At 37.1% G+C, this 17,796-nt stretch overlaps 1 protein-coding gene across 3 annotated transcripts in view; it reads left to right on the top strand.

The window, feature by feature from the left end:
- The window catches only part of GRIA2 (glutamate ionotropic receptor AMPA type subunit 2), a 143,363-nt gene that overhangs the window by 104,169 nt on the left and 21,398 nt on the right, over nt 1–17,796 (top strand). For all 3 annotated transcript variants that reach the window (XM_006023152.2, XM_006023154.2, XM_006023153.2), the window contains exons 7-12: nt 4,998–5,165; nt 5,481–5,585; nt 6,352–6,462; nt 7,572–7,778; nt 8,270–8,640; nt 13,403–13,601. In XM_006023152.2, the coding sequence (XP_006023214.2) occupies nt 4,998–5,165; nt 5,481–5,585; nt 6,352–6,462; nt 7,572–7,778; nt 8,270–8,640; nt 13,403–13,601 (1,161 nt within the window). The remainder of the gene's footprint in view (nt 1–4,997; nt 5,166–5,480; nt 5,586–6,351; nt 6,463–7,571; nt 7,779–8,269; nt 8,641–13,402; nt 13,602–17,796) is intronic.

Consider the following 17,796-nt stretch of genomic DNA (forward strand, 5'->3'; position numbering starts at 1 on the left):
ATAGAATCTATGAACAAGACAGTGCTTCTAGTCATCATCCCCTGGAGCATATTAGAGAATGCTTTGTGCATCTGTGCTATTATTTGCTTTTAAGTTTTAATAAAAAAAACCCTACATGGAATGATTTTTTTAAGGAAACTACAGCCATATGCAAGACACAATGCCTGATTCTGCTACCTGACAAATGGAAACCAAAAAGAAAAAGTCAGTACAGTTAGACTGGTATAGGAATAGTGTAAGATAGGGCTCTGGCACTGCTCTTAGTCAATTCCAAATATTACTACCAATGATTTCAATAGCACAAGATCAGATCCTAGATGAGAGGATGATCAGGCTTCCAGTCTGTGAGAAAATCAAGATAGTACTAGCACAAATTTTGTCAACATGTGCTGATATGTATTTCCATATTTTGCATTGTCATGATAACCATTATATTGATGCTTGAATTTCACTGATCTTAGTTTAGACATGAAAACATTTTATATTAGAAAAAGTTTGGGAGACATATGGTCTGTTTTTGGTTCCACCATTCCTGCAGAATGACCATGTTACAAGATCACTTGTTCAGCCAGTTTTCCCATAGGTAACACTGAGGTAAAATACTAAAATAACACTTTGAAATCCTCTGATTAAACATAATACATGCATGCAAAGTTTTGTACAAGTAAATTTACAATTAGCGTGTGAGTATCACCACATTTCCCTAGTCATGATTTTTTTCCTCTCTATTTTTATGATGCTGGGGGGAACACTAACTAATAAATAAATAAATAAATAAATAAAATGGAATAACTGCATTTGAGAATGGGAAAAGTTTCCTAGTAAGCTTTTATTACCTTTTGCATGTAAACTGTGGCTTAGCCAATGACAGTAAGATCATCATACATAGGCCCTTTAAAAACTTTAGAAAACTGTACATCCTACTCTCTATACTTCAAAAAACAATACTAAAGCAGGATTGCTGACTCAAATTTTATAGATAACTAATCAAATACCCAAAGATCATGAGACATAGGGAAAAAAATGTCTTCTTGCTTTTAAGCTTATTTGGAACATTTTTTACACTGTTTTGGCTCCAAAATTCAGCCTTCCTCATAAGCTGCAATGAATCTTCTACTTCCTTTTTGTAGTACTCAGATAGATTTAGGGATATTCACAGTATATATTATAACTCATAATTAGGGAGCTAATAGGTAAGAGTTTACTTAATTGCACTAGACCCATTTTATCAAATAAAAACTTTAACATAAGTATCATAGGAAGTGGTAAGACCTAGTAAGGCTTAGGCATCTTGATGTATGCCCACGGTAACAAAAGAAAATAGAGAGGTGACACAGAGGCACAAGATTATAAGAAAAATAGCAAACAAGTAAAGCAGAGTAGCTGAAGAAAAAAACCCTAAAAATCACAAATTCATTTTCAGAAAGTATGACTGTTATTTTAAAGGGGAAAACTGGAATTGCAGATGGTATATTTCAGAAAGGTGCAGAACCCCTAGTCATGAAAAGGCCTACGGTAACTGATAGAAACATAAATGGTAGTAAAATTAATTAGTAGAAATGCAATCAAAAGCGATGCCTCACACAAGAGAGGCTAAATGGTCTAAAATGTCTAAAATGGTAAAGAGGGGAACTTCTGGGTATAAATGCAACTTCAGCAGAGTATAAGTGTGTGAGAAAACTAGTGGGATGTTAATCTCCAGATAAGTCAATAACATGTTCTCACCTGTTTTGAATCCTAACCAGAATGCTGTAATACAGGCACTGGAAATGTTGATTTTTCATGGCTATCTTTACTCAGCTTGTATTTTGTGCGTGTATTTTATAATAGCATGCTGTTTTTAATATGGTTTGGCATTTTCTTCAACGAAGTCATAACCCCCTTCTTGTAATCACATGCTTGAATGCAGACTGAATCCCCTAGGTCATGGCATGATGACCTAATGACTAAACTTTTAATTGGCCTTGATTGTCTGTATTGTTAATGTATTAACCAGTACATTTATGGAATCTCAATAAACAGGAGCATTCTCTTCTTTTTCTCCCACATCACCCAAAAGTTGCATACAAAAATGACCTCAATGCCAGAGCATGCCTTGATTACAATTACAGAAGTCTTTTGCATGGGTTGTGATAGCAAATGAAAAGTTCTCATTAAAACCAGAACCACTGAAGCAAACAGCCTATACTTCACTCTTCATTGCCTTATTGTGAATACATTTTTAACTTCTACTGGTCTTCATAGGATTCATTACATTCATTTATGAAACTGCAGCTAGTTATATTATAGTCCACTTTTTCCAAAGTGGCTCCCCACATTTTGCAAACTTATGTAAAATCCACCTTTCTATGTCTAGAATGCACACAGATATACATGAGGGTATACATATGTTGGCTTTGGTTCATGCATTTGGTAAACATTAATGTTCCTACTCAATTTAGGTAACCACCTAGGAATGATTTGTTCTAGATTTATGTCACACATGTGCCTTTTGGTAGTTTTCTTCTCAAATGTCTCAAAAGGTGTCAATTCAAAACTCCTTGTCTTGCCTTGGACTTTTGCCTTGCCTTGCCTTACCTTGGACTAGAATTTGGAGGAGGCTACCTCTTCTTACTCTTCAGTGGCCTATAAGGACATTATCCTATCTTCGTCACATCTGATCTTGAAAGCCACCTTTACACTGCACCAATAAGCTATGAATTAACTTAAAGTAGTTTGAAGAGGCAAAAGGGATGGCTGTCATTTAGTTTATACATTTATTATCAGAAAAACAGTTAGAAATGTGGGTGTACATACATATATGTACTTTTAGAGTGAGTGAGTGAACAAATCTATCATTTGTGTAAGGCTTATCTTGGAGTCTAAAATCTTCAGGACAAGGAACCTGTTTTCAGATATTTTGGCACAGTACCCAGAACAACAGATACTCTGGGCAGTGGCAGTGCATGGAACAGTGCTGGCTGCACTTCTGGTGGTTGGTGGTGTGGCCACCCGCAGCTGTAGCGCTAGCTATTTTGGCACCCTTACTGGGGCTGCTGTCCTGATTGCTCCCCTTCAGTTTAGCTACTGCCTAGAGCGCACTTTCTAAAACTGGGGAAAATTCTAAAGGGTTTTTACAGAGGAAGGAGGGAATGGGGAGAGGGAAATATAATGGGAGGGAAAAGAAGAAAAAAAAAACTTTTACAAAATGTTTTATGCAGTTAGAGAGACTACAGTGTGTTATGACATATATTTACCTTTTTAGTATTCATAATTTGGAATCCGTAAGTGTGCACTGATATCATATAAACCCAGTAGATAAACATTGATGGTATTCCTCCTTGTGAGCACTGTATTCAGTTTAGATAAATCCATCTCAGCCTATATAAACCTGACTCTAGTTCACTTAGCTGTCGGAAAACAAAGGATTAAGTTATCCGGCTGTTATTAGTCTTACTGTTATTTATTGTGTAGCACTGACTTGCTCAAAAGTGAAAAAGACATGAGGAAAAACACATTCCTTGTTCCAATATACAATGTTGTAATAAAAAAATGCAGCTTTTAGCCAGGGATTTACAAACTCTGGTTCATTAATAGTTGGTGATCTATGGATGTGGGATGAAGATTTTTAGAGAACCACCTACTCAAAGAGTTCTCACAATAATCAGTAATTTACAATGTTTTCATAAATATGAATAGCTGCTTTAGTAGGAAGGGTCATAATTGTTAGAGATAGCATTTATTGCTAGCACTTATTTAGATTAACGATTATTAGATAATTGACATAATCTAATGACAGGGATAGGCCAAATGGCAGATCGGGCCAGTGACTAGACTCCATTTCCCAGCAGCTCCTGCCCACACTGCTGCAGCTGGTTTCCGTGGAGAACCCAGGAACAGTGGAGCTGTGACAGTGCAGGGCTAGGGTTTCCATGGAGACTGGCTGAAACAGCACTGGTGAGGCATATGGTTGGGCAGGAAGATGCGCCGGGGCTGGGGCCGGGGCCGGGGCCGGGGCCAGGACTTTGCAGTAGTGACAGCATGGTCCAAAGCCAGGTTAGAGCTGCAAAACTCTGCCTGCTCACCCCACCTGAACAGAGCTGCAATCTGCTGCCTGCAAGTCCCTGCCTGGGGCATGCAGACAGCAGATTGCAGCTATATCCTAGCTCCAGCCCACACTGTCACTGCCACGAGATCCTGGCCCCAGCCCCGACTCTGGAGCATCTCCCGCTCAGCCAGGTGCCCCGCCAGCCCTGCTTTAGCCGGTCTCCATGAAAACCCTCGCCCTGCACTGTTACAGCCCCACTACTCCTGGGTTCTCCATGGAAACAGGCTGCAATGATGGGGCCAGGGCCTGCAGGGAAATGGATTCCCCTATGGCCAGACTTTGTCCACCCCTGGTCCAACAAGTCAATAACCCAGGGTTATATTCATTTCTAGTACCTTCTACTGATATGCTTATATCTACATGTAACGCACTACACAAACTCATTACATCACATTGACCTTTTTATACTGATTTATATTGTTATTAAAATGTATAAACAAGGAGAATTTATTTTATTTTATTTTATTACATTCAAAATGTAATAAAAATTATATATTTTCCTCAGATGCAGCTGATAGGTCAATTTTAAAAAAAATTAAAATATACATTTTTTAAACTTCAAACATTGCTTTCCATAAAACACGCGCACAAGTTGCAAACAGAGAGATGTTATGCTGTTCCTATCATGAGGGAAAGTGTCTTACACCTTGACAAACTTTGGAAACTTCCAATTTTGATTCATTAGTGCTACAGTGACCTTTCTTCTTGATGCTGATGTTAATAAGTATGTGGTTCTGTGGGAAAAAGGAAACCCTCAGAGACAAGAGAAACAGTCTAATCTTAAAGAATATTTTATCATTCCTTTTAATGTTAATGTACTTTTCTCTTTAATGGATTAATAATGATAGACTTGGAAGAAGTGTTGAAGCTTTAACTTCTTTTCTAATGCAATCTATTCAATCCTTTTCAGTATACATCTGCTTTGACCTATGATGCTGTCCAAGTAATGACTGAAGCTTTCCGTAATCTGCGTAAACAGAGGATTGAGATTTCCAGAAGAGGAAATGCTGGAGACTGCCTTGCAAATCCAGCAGTGCCCTGGGGTCATGGTGTAGAAATAGAAAGGGCATTAAAGCAGGTAGCCTCTCTAGATTGTATTATCGAATTAATGCATATATTAAATGCTCTGTGAATGTTTTGAAATAATATTTCTGCTCCAAACTAGATTTTATTGGTAGAAAGTTACAAGATCAACATCAATAGGTTTTGCCAACACCTCAGGAAAACTACTGAGTAATGAAATGAGGAATTTAGGAAAAGTTTAATTGCAGACTATTTTAGTATTAATATCCAGGTATGGAAATACAAAATGTAAAGTGTGTGTGTGTGTGTGTGTGTGTTTTCTTAATAACAAAATTAACTCTACTGCTGTTCTCATTGTTACCCCATATAGGTTCAAGTGGAAGGTCTAACAGGAAATATAAAATTTGACCAGAATGGAAAGAGAATTAACTATACTATAAACATCATGGAGCTCAAAAGTACAGGTCCCCGTAAGGTAATTTTAATTCTAACTGCCCTTAACAATATTCCTCTTTTAAGCAATGCAAAAAGGTAGGTGGTCAAAAGCTCTAGCTAACTAAAAGGCATGTTTCAATAATGTTTATTCATATGGTTATATTGTAATAATCTTGCAGAGCAAAGAGAAAATGTGCACTATATGTTTCTAATAAATATGACATTTTATTTCTGGTAAGTACTGTGTCAATCTATATATGCAACTTTATACATATAATTTAAGGGTTTTTTGGGTTTTTTTTTGCTTTTTAATTAGAGCAGCTAAATGGGAGCAAATAAGCAGAAAGCATCTAATAACAATTTTGTGAACTTCCAATGCAGAACAGTTTTTTCAGAGAATAATGTATTCATTTATGGTTCTCTAAATGTGATTTGTTTTTCTCTTTTTCCAAGCCATATAGAGAAAAAGCCAGTTGCAATAACTGTGTACATCTCTTCCTGATTTGGAGTCCTTTCTATCCTTTACATTAGTGTAGAATATCATTTATATCAAGATCTGATTAAATATAGCTAAAATCAACTGTTACAGTAGGAGAATTAATAGCAAAACATTTGGTCCTGTATAATAAGGTTACAGCGTGTTCCTGTTTTTGTTAACTGTATAGTGTTTGCATGTTTGTAGCTACTGTAAGTTTGTGTTAGCATATTTGGAACGGATAGGATAAATTATACTGAAACATAACAATTTGCTGTATGTATCATATGGACGTTCATTGGCATCTATACATAGTACAAACTTTTTTCAGATTGGATACTGGAGTGAAGTGGACAAAATGGTTGTGAATCCCATTGATGGTCCTCTTGGAAATGAATCTTCAGGACTAGAGAACAAGACTATTATTGTCACCACTATATTGGTAATTAAACATATTTGTGTCAAATAGCATTCTATGTTAAGGTGAATTGTCGATTCACAAGTTAACTGTTCTTCCATTTTATCCCTACAATGCTGAAAGTTGTGAAAAAAAAAACTTCTTTATGGAACATAAAGAAGATTCCTGGTACCATTAAATTCTGCTGTTATAAAAAGGATGATGTATATATTTGTATTGAAAAATAAAATATTTTTAATGGTAAATGGCAGGGATTCAAACATTCTGGCCAACACAAGTGACCAATTACATGATTTCAAAGAACTCTTTGTCTGCTGGTTGAATGGATTTTCTTTCTTAAACTCCAGTCTCTGTGCCCATATGCAGACAGACTTTGCTAAACCATAAAAAAGACTGCTTCTAGGCTTTAGAGCTTTATGAACTTCTCTGCCCAAGTGATGGAATGAACATTCATTTTCATATTCTATATCAATTTACTAGAGCAACATTTGTGTTCTGTTATATAGCAGCAATGTTAGCTTGTTTACACAGCTTCTTTATCATTATACATTGATCCCAGGCCTAAAGAGAACTGTTCTGGCTCCGATACTTATAAGGGAAGAAAGGACAAATTCTTGTATTGTGAACTTATGATTGTCACTCGTTTTTTGGATGTTAAGAATTTCACTTAGGAGCCGTAGACCACTGTCTGGACTTTTTTGATTTCTTCTGCATAGTTATTCAATATATTTAGTGCCTAAAAAAATTGCAACAGATTTGGGGGTTGTAGGAGGGAAGAACGTTTTAAAATATTACAGCATTAACAACAAAAGAATTGAGAGAAGCAAGCAATGTATTCTTGCCTCCTTATAATACGTTAATTATAACTAACATTCATGGCAATTACTAATACATTTCCAGGAGGGATTACACCTGCAAGTATTGATATTTGCATATAGATCTAAAGCTTTGCTGTATAGAACATGTTTAATAATATGTGACAAATTTAAGAAGTTAAACCATTTATGAATGAAACATGTCAGATTTCTTTTTTCTTTTTTTCCTGTAGAAAGCAAACATATTTTTCTAAGAAGTGCATTGCCTACATTAACTCTATCTTTAATGAGTAGCTAAAGCAAAATATTTCTGTGCAGGAATCCCCATATGTCATGATGAAGAAAAATCATGAGATGCTTGAAGGAAATGAACGGTATGAAGGCTACTGTGTGGACTTAGCTTCAGAAATTGCTAAGCATTGTGGCTTCAAGTACAAGCTCACAATAGTTGGAGATGGCAAGTATGGGGCAAGGGACGCAGACACGAAAATCTGGAATGGGATGGTTGGCGAGCTTGTTTATGGGGTAAGACCACCTTTTTAATACCGTCAATAACTGTGACTGATGGAAGTTGTGGGATTATTTTTATTCTCCTGAGTATGGAGAAAACTGGCTTGATTCATATTTTCTTTGACAGGAAGAATGTTCAAGGTTAAAGAATGGAGTTAGATTAAAAAAATGTAAATGAGAAAGAGAGTCTATATTTCAGCTTTCTTTCCTGCAGATGAAAGGAACATGCTTTGCTAACATATTTGAATATTGTAAAGTTTGAAAAATCATGTCTAAAAGGGAAAGCCTGAGAACAGTCTAACCAGATGGTTGTATAAATTTCACTGAGAGGAATTTCAGCTGTAAGTTACTAAACAGTTTACTCCTCAATAGGGTACTTTCAGTGAAATGACTATTATCTGTGTCCCTGTTGTCCTGTTTTTCATTTGTGAAACACAATAGGAACAAAGCCATTTCTTGCTAACTATCACATCAGTTATTATTACCTTGTTCTGTTTCCTTTACAGAAAGCCGATATTGCAATTGCTCCATTAACTATAACACTGGTGAGAGAAGAGGTGATTGACTTCTCAAAGCCCTTTATGAGCCTCGGGATATCAATAATGATCAAGAAGCCTCAGAAGTCCAAGCCAGGAGTGTTTTCATTTCTTGATCCCTTAGCATATGAGATATGGATGTGCATTGTTTTTGCCTACATTGGGGTCAGTGTAGTTTTATTCCTGGTCAGCAGATTTAGCCCATACGAGTGGCACACTGAGGACTTTGAAGATGGAAGAGAAACACAAAGTAATGAATCAACTAATGAATTTGGGATATTTAATAGTCTCTGGTTTTCCCTTGGTGCCTTTATGCAGCAAGGATGCGATATTTCGCCAAGGTTGGTTACTCGCCCATTTCAACTTTGTGCATTTTTGGTCTCAGATGGAGGTTCATGGTGCATATATATTCACTCTCAAGAAGACACTAGTTCCTTTTTCTCTAAAGAGTGTGACTGTACATGGAATAGAAACCAAATGGCTGCTGATGCTGGCCAGCTAACTATTAGATTTATATTACCACAACTCAGTGAACTTATATGCACCATGTAGAGACCGCAAAATGCATAAGGTTCCTATCATTTCATGCCTTCTTGGAGGGGTACCGTGTTTTTGCTGCATATTCCCATTTTACAGTTAACAGTGCCTATGGTTCACAGCAACTGTAATGGGAAAAAGGGTAACACTGTTTATGAGCTACAGAAGCAGCACATTCCCTCCAATATCTACTTTACATACCATTTCACCTAGTATTTAACCTACTGTTTTCCTAGAGGGAGTGTACTGAAAATGAATTAAGTCATCTGAAGCCTCTAATTCCATGTGAAATAGTTACAAACCTGCACTGCTTTTATATGGCCCAGTTTTATAGGAATCATGAAAAAAAGCCTGCTAAGTTACTTTGAAGGTCCCTTTCTTTAGAAATACACTCACTGGTTCTCGAGGGATTTTATTTGGGACAAATGTAAAGCACTTTACTTCCCCCTAGTTTTATTCCTTTGCAGTTCATTAAGTGATCTATTTCCCTTGTGTGCAAGTGGCTGTGGCCTTGATTCAGCAAAGTAATTTGGTATGTGGATAAGTGCCTTGCTGAATCAGGGGTCTATGGGAACAACTGAAACAGGGCAATTGCGTTTGTGGGAATTAAATCAGAGGAACTTCCAGAGTGAGTTGGCTTTCTTTTATCTGAATGTGGGACAGGGAATGGATCAGTATCCAGTAGTCATTATTGTTATGCAGTAAGGCAGGGCTGTTCAACTTCTAAGTAGTTAGGAGCTGTGTGGGTTACACCAGCATGAACCATGGGACTCACAGGACACATATCACTTAGGCAGCTCTGCCTGCACCATGCATGCAGCCTCACTCTCTGCTTTTCAGCTGTGGGCTGCCCCACTGCCCTGAGCTGCCTGGGTGCCCATGTTATAGGAAGGAAGGGGAAGCCTTGAGACCATGACTGCTACTGAAGCTTGAGCCATGGGGGGAGCAGTGGCTGGGTGGGAGTCTGGTGGCCAAAAATTAACCTTGTATAGGCTGTATGCAGCCCACAGGCCACTAGTAGGATAACCTTGCCATAAGGTATGAACAATTTCATCTGAACAAGAATAAATTAGAAGGTATCAGGATAACCACAGTGATATTAGAGCTCTTCTGTGCTCTAGCACATTTTTTTACACACAAAAGATATTTAAGGTATTATTAATTATTGAATAAATAACAGCAAAAATACTTAAAGTAACCATTCAATCAGGCATCCTCTGGGCATTCTGTAAAATGACATTACCCATGGGCAGTTCTTGCTGTCTAATGGAGAAAGGCAACATTATAAGCTACTATTCTATGGAAGTAAGGCATTTTCTTATTCTGGGGGAGTGTATAACATTCAAAGGCAGGTACACTGGCTTTCTTAGGAGTAGTCATAGACATTTTCCAGAGGAGTAATAATATATGAAACATGAGGCAGAGAGGAAAGACCAAATTAGCCTAAATCATAAAGTACCTGCTTTAGTTGTGATCTGTTTCTGCTCCTAAACATAGATTTTTAATTTTTGATTGTGTGCAAATATACCAATTGGCCACAAGGCTGTTTTTAACTAATTGAGCCTCTAATAGCTTAATGTAAAATGACGACTTACATCTATTTCACTTTTCTGGGTTTTAAAGCACAAAACCTCCTATGTATACCTCCTTTAAAATTGAAAGACCTCTTTCCAGAATAAGATTAGTATATTATCACCACCCTAAGGTACTAGGGTGGTTACCCTAGTACATTATCACCACCCTAAGTTACCCTATTTATTGATTTGATTTTTATGCTGCACTCCCTAGAAAGGCTCAGGGCAGTTTAAGATAACTTTTGAGATATACTAATACTGTGTATGTCAAGTGTAGTATTTGAAATCACCTTCTTTTTTATTCTAATCATAACCTTTATTGAACAAAGTAAATATTCTAAAATATTTGCTTTTTTATGTGCTTATTATCTAAACTATAATAGGGCTGAAAACACTTCAGTTAGATAACTGGTATTCTTATACTGAGCTCCTCATTCTGGTTTCATACAATGCACTAATTAATCTAAACTTCCCTTTTCTATCAGGGATATTTGTGCTAAAATTTAACACCATTTTTATTACATTTTGATTCAGTCAGTAGGGACAACAGTGGGAGCACTTGTGTAGTCAAGTTGCCAATAGTTCTTGAAAATTTATGAGGCTTTATACATGGATGGCTACCTGAAGCCTGGTGTACACTAGGGCTATAAATAGACGTTCTTTGGAGTGGGCTCTGCTTTTCATTGGCATCTACAGATGTTGCCAGGGCCATTGTCTCACAGGGTCAGGCTCCTGCTCCTCCCAGGACTTCAGGGGTCTGATTGTTCAAATTAACAGCTGTAGGTGCTGCTCCCAGATTCAGGGCAAAGCAGTGAGTTGTGTCTTGGGAATCCCTCACAGGGATCAAAGATGATCTATTTTGTCTATAGATTAAGAATTGGCAGTTACATAGGAAGTTGTCAATTCAATATACATAGCATACAATCAGCACTTGTATTACTTGGGACATAAAATGCTAGGTGTCTTGCAAATACCTAATGTTTATCATGTAATCACACGTTAATTGTTACTATAAAAGTAAAGAGCTCCAGGATGATCACTGAGTTTTGAAAGCTGAGAAAAAAGAATGTCAAATCTAGGAACTGTATGAAGGGATTTTGGCCTTTCTCATCTATGCTTCTTTTAAGCAATATATTCTAGACCAGAGGTGCTCAAACCCCATTGCCCTGTACCTCTGAGTCATGGCCTTGCCATTTCCCACTTCTGTGCAGCTAGGTACAGGACAGGCAACACCCTCTTCTCCTCCCCTCCCCCTCACACAGGCAGCTGGACCAGGGCTCGGCTGCCCTCTGCATATCCAGATCAGGCCCTGCCACACCTACCCCCCAGACTTGTTTGGGTCCACCAGTTGGATCCGTACTTATAGAGGTACCAGGAAATGTCCATCCAGCCTGCAGGTTGAAATGGTTGGGCACTATTGTTCTAGATCATATCCTACCATTGACTTTTCTATAATACACACAATAATGGAGTCCTGTCTTGGAAATAGGGGCCATGTCTACATGAGATGCTGACTGCATAGTAGCCCAATACTACTGAGCAGTAGCATTGCATGGCAACAACCTACTGTCATAAATAAGATGTTTGTTGATGCTACAGCACAGTAACCTGCGCAGTCATCAAGTACTTACTTATACAAGTACTAAATGACTGCACATTAATGACTGTGCAATCAGTGTCTTATGTAGATATGGCCAGACATTCAGAATTAGTCTTTTCATGTTTCTCTTGCTATTGGGTTATTTTCAGAGTAACAATCATAAGAATAATTGTCCAGAATTGTTTCCTTTTAGTTCTGTTCCCAGTTTTATCAACTTACAGAAATAATTTGGGTTTCTAAACTCCAAGATTTTTTTTCACTTGATATAGTTTTTATGACTTATCTTGAAACCTCATTTGTGCAACTGTAGGTTGGATGATTAAGACATTTTATTTTACAAAATATGTATTTAAGATTCACTAGTCAAGTATTTCTTGGGTTGTGGGCTTCAAATGTATTTAGATTTCTGCCAAATAATTAAGCACCTCTACAGAGCTTATGTATTCAATATGGATAAAATACTTTAATACATGGGAAAATTTAAATGCTTCCTTAATAAGTAGGTTGAAATTTGATTAGATGACAGCATTCACAGATATATTGTATATTTCAGTTTTGAAAGTCACTGCATGGGTGAGCTTTAAACTGTTTTTTATGTTTTGAGTTTTCTTTTCTTTTCTCTTTCTTTAGCAGGAAATGCAAAACAAAGATTCATAACAGCCCTCCTGCTGCAGTTAAAGTATCAGATTATTATTTAAGAACAGTACTTTTGTCAACTTTTACAGTTTGATCATTTCATGTCCATTCTCCAGTTGGTTAAATAATTGCAGTTTCAGACTGAGTTAGGTTTATTATTTCATTTATGGAAATCCACTTGGCCAAAGCCTGCTGCAAGTAATGTTGCCTAAGCATAGAATATCCACAACAGCCTAAGTTGGTGTTTGTCAGTCTGTGTTTGAATGTTTCATAAAAAATAAGCAGTTTTCAGCCACTCAGTTTTTAAAGCACTCTTTTGGTTTTTCAGCAAATACAGTTGCATTGATATCATGACTCTTGTTCATGTTTTTGTGTGTCATACCCAGGAGTTCACATGAAACAGCATGCAAAGTTTTTTTTTATTTTTTCATTAATATGACGCATTATAATTTGAACAGTTTCATTTCAGCGTATTTACAATTCTGAAGAATTGAGGCAATAACTCTCTGTAAAGTATATTCAAGTCTGGAGTCCTGATTTCAGCAAAGTTCACCAGATGTAGTGGAGCTTACACGCTCATTCAAGAGAACTATAAAGTACATTCATTTCCTGTTTGATTAGTATGCACAGCAGCTGTACAAGATAACCTGAAGTACTTCCCTGTAGTATAATGCATCATTTGCATAAAACTGATAACTTTTGTTCCTTTTAGGACATTCATTTCATTTTACAAATCCATTTCATACTTGTTATTAGATCCCTGTCTGGGCGCATTGTTGGAGGTGTATGGTGGTTCTTTACCCTGATCATAATCTCCTCCTACACGGCTAACTTAGCTGCATTCCTGACGGTTGAAAGGATGGTGTCTCCCATTGAAAGCGCAGAGGATCTGTCTAAGCAAACAGAAATTGCTTATGGGACATTAGATTCTGGCTCCACCAAAGAGTTTTTTAGGGTAAGAATTTCTGCTTTCCTAGTTTCCTGTTTGTTTTAAATATGTATTATCGCCCATGACATTTTTTTCCTAGGCTATTTGTAAAGTTTCATTTGAAAATGTAATGAACACTTTTACTATATAACACATGTAATGAGTTCTTACTTGCTTATATGAAGAAAAAGCCAGAAGAGTGTGTCCCATTCAATTGTGTAGCACTGCAATAATTGATATTTATCTTAAAAACAGCTGTTATTATTTGTATTGCAGTAGTGCCCCAAGGCCTTTTAAGACTCCAGATTTGAAATTTTTTTTTCCAAAATGGGTTATATAATTTTGCTGGTATCAGCCCTGCAAACTTGGTTTCCAGCAGCCTTGTAATCTTTTAGTAGGTCATACTAAACAAGGTAGTATTTGTTTGGCATAAGGAATGTGCATCTCAGGGATGTGTACCCTTGTAGAACAGCAATAGATTTCAAGTACCACACTGTGAAGAAGGTACTGGTCTGCTATCTTAATTCTTGAAAATAAGGCTTTCAAACAGGAATTCAATCAAATTTAGATTTACTGATCTATTGTAAATTATGGGGGAAAATATCACTCAAGATTTATGTTTTTAAAAAACAGGAAGGGACCATGCATGAAATAGTTATTCTCTGATCCTGGAGGCCACTCATGAAAGAATAGCCTTTCTAGAGAATTTGTGTGAATAACTTATTTGTAGACTCATATCTAAAATCTTTTGTCTCAAACACATGGGTTCATAGGCACTGACAAGCTTGCTAATGGTCTGTGATCACACATTGTTAGCACAGGCTGGTAGGCACAGAAATTGTACTGGCATCCTGGTATCTGTTCACATTACTGTTTGTAGAAATCAAGGGCTTCATTTAATATCATGCAGATGCAACTCTACTGATGTCTGTGGGGCTAGCCCATTTTTTTACAGATGCACTTTCACAATGAACCACTACTGGTTTAGGCACGTGGCAGTTCTTGGTATATAGTTTAACAGAACCCAGCTGAAAATTATCACTATATTTTCTGCATCTATTTTGAAGGGATTTCCTCCTACCCTGATCTTGAATTTAGTTCCAAACCTATACCAATGGGTTACTGAAAACATATGGTTGGAGAATTTGGTTATCCAAACAATGCATTAAGATAGAGAGTGCATATAATAGGATCATAAGAAAGGAAGACTGAAAGGGACCTTACAAGGGCATCTTGTCCACCCCCTTGCTCAAGGCAGGATTATCCCTGACTAAATCATTGCAGCTTAGTGCCTGTCCAACCTGCTCTTGAAAATTGCCAAGGAAGGAGATTTCACGGTTTCTCTAGGTGCCCTGTTCCAAGGCTTGACCACCTATATCAGGCAGTTCTGCCTAATCTCCAACCTAAATTTCCTGTGCTGAAGCTGGACACCATTGCTTCTAGTCCTGCCCTCTATGGCCAAAAATATATATGTTATTCAATAATTCTTTATATATAAATATAAACTACAGGTTTGTTAAAACAATTTGTTCAGTGTACAGCAGTCTTAGATAATATGTGCTTGAACATCTATGGGCAGTGTTATCTACACATTTGAAATACAGCCTTCCTGCAAGCTCGTCCTCTTCCTTTTCCAGTTTACTTGACTGGCCAGTGCCTTAGTTGGTTTGATAGCTTTTTTGATTTCAATACGTGAATAAACTCTACAACAATATTTGATTTTGTTCTGTATTGTAAGGTTACAGTCATAACTGCTGTGACACTTCCTTCATCTGATTGGGTGATCCATGTTTAATTATTAACTGATCAAAATCCAGATTGTTCCAATTACAGCAGTAAGAAAATACTGTTTTGTGCTTTTGGTAGTGAGTCCAGTGGAACCATTTATGTAGGACCTTGTTCTCATTTCTTTCATCCTGATGTAAATCAGGAATAATCTCACTGAAGTCAGTAAGGTCACATAAATGTAAGTTGCTGCAAGTCAGATCAGACTGGCTTATAGTCACTTCTTATAAGAAGCCTAATAGTATGTGTGTAATATCATTTCAGTATTTTTCCCCCTATTTGTGAATTTAAAATTGCCTCATATCATTTACATTTTCACATCAACTGCTGTCTATATTGGAGATAACATTTTAACTACCTATACACTGAATCTTTCAAAACATTTCCCGTGTGTTCCACTTTGCATTTCTTACAAACAGCAGGTTTTCTCATATTGACTGAAGTAGCATTAGTTATATGAACAACAGAAGTCTGTGTGTAGTTCCTTGTTCTGCCACTGTTTAGCTTGTAATATTTTGCAAATCTTTTAAAGATGCTTTCCCTTAGTTTCCAAGTCAGTAAGCTAATACAGGTGACGATACTGATCTTATGTCTCTATAAAGATGTTTGTAACCTAATATAAAAGAAAGAAGTATTTTTATTAGGCTTTGCAAATTTAACATTCAAAGAAACCATCAACAAGTGTTTTCAGAATGGCAGTACCTCATTTTGATCTGCAATACAATGGCTGCCAAAAAAAGAGGTGCTTTACTAGAAGAAGCAGTGCATTAGTTCAACCCAGCTCCTGCTTTCAGCAGTGGCTTTTTGCCACTTTAATAGCTGATAAAAGTTCCAAAAAAGCCTCATTAAAGCACCCAGTCTATACAGACATTGGGCAAGTTGGGTCCAGCTAATGCTATGCCTCTTCTGGATGTATGGTGGGCTCAGAGCAGAAGTGTGTCAAGTTTAAAGAAAAGTGCCAGGGGTTTTTTTTTTAACATCTGAAAGCAGCCTGCATGCCTAATGTTGGAAAGAGCATGACAAAAAGTATTCTGTCCCCCACAGGCTAACAGTCTAAATCAGTAGTTCTCAACCTTTCTAGACTCAAGGCACCCCTGTATAATTTTTGTGAAGTAGTGGCACTCCATTAAAAAAACTAATTTATTTATTATGGTGCTTATCTGCTTGAAGAGAGGTTGGGAAGGAGGAGGAACAGCTGGCAGAGAAGAACCTTCACAGCAGTGAGCTGCGGGGAGGAGGAGTGCATGGAAGGGAAGTGCCTGCAGTTATCTCCTCAAGCTTATTTTGCTTATCCCCTCTTTTCCTGTGGCATCTTTCAAAGGCTGGCATGGCACCCAAAAGTGCCACAGCACTCTGGTTGAGAATCACTGGTCTAAATAGACGATAAAAATGTAGGACTCTGTGTAGGTACACAAAATGATCATAAAGCTGGAATACAGGGAAAATAGTGCAGGATATTTAATTTTGTGAATAATAACTACAACTAGAGGTGGTATAAAATGGAAAACAGAGACAGGGAAAAATTCAAAGCTGTTTTTATTCTTGGGGTACAATTTTCCATTTTTGGTTAAAGTTTTTGAGACAGTTTTGATGATACCTTCAATAAAAGAAGTTATTGATATCATTCTTGAAATCAGTATTAAGCATCATTTGGTTCATTTGAAGATAATTCCTGAAAGATTGTATCTCATTGTTTATTAAAACTGACAAAAACAGCCTTGATCATTTTTCATGAAAATGAAATATTTTATAGATGTTAACATATCTCTTCTTAAAACTTCCATTTTCAAAAAAGACCACTTTAGTGTGACATCATTTACTGTTAAACATTTCAACCACATTTATTTCCAACCATTCTTTTTCCATAAAAGGAATAATTAATGCTCAAGATATTTATTGATAATTTTAATTGATTTATACACTACGTTAACGTATTGATCATACATGTGAGGAAGTAATACGATTGCCTGTTTCCTTTTGAATCTCAAACCCTGTAACTCTTTGGCGATGAGTAGATTATGCAGCAGTATAATTGCAAAGTGCCTTAGGTCAGAACCATGAGTAATCCCACAGAAATTAGAAGGGAACCTTTGGTAGTAAATGCTAAATCTGAAAGTAGGAGTGTACAGTATGTTTGTTGGGTCCAATGCCAATTGTTTTCATTTAATATTTCCCCCTGTCAACATTTGTCAAGGTACTTGAATCCTGATTTCAGTATCTATTCTCTACCTCTTCACAGCTCTTACATTTTTATAACATCAATATTTCTAGTAATGAACAGAAAAGTTATTAAAACTAGGTTTTCCTGTACTCAGTGGTGATTTGTAGGGTGTGCACAGGGCTGCAGTGCATCGCCTGAGAGTGCTGATGCATCCCCTGACAGGTCATGCTCCCTGCTTAAGTGATAGGTGGGGGGGGGGGGGGGGGGGGGGGGCCC

Source organism: Alligator sinensis, unplaced genomic scaffold (genome assembly GCF_000455745.1).
Source record: "Alligator sinensis unplaced genomic scaffold, ASM45574v1 scaffold1223_1, whole genome shotgun sequence".
NCBI lineage: Eukaryota > Metazoa > Chordata > Crocodylia > Alligatoridae > Alligator > Alligator sinensis.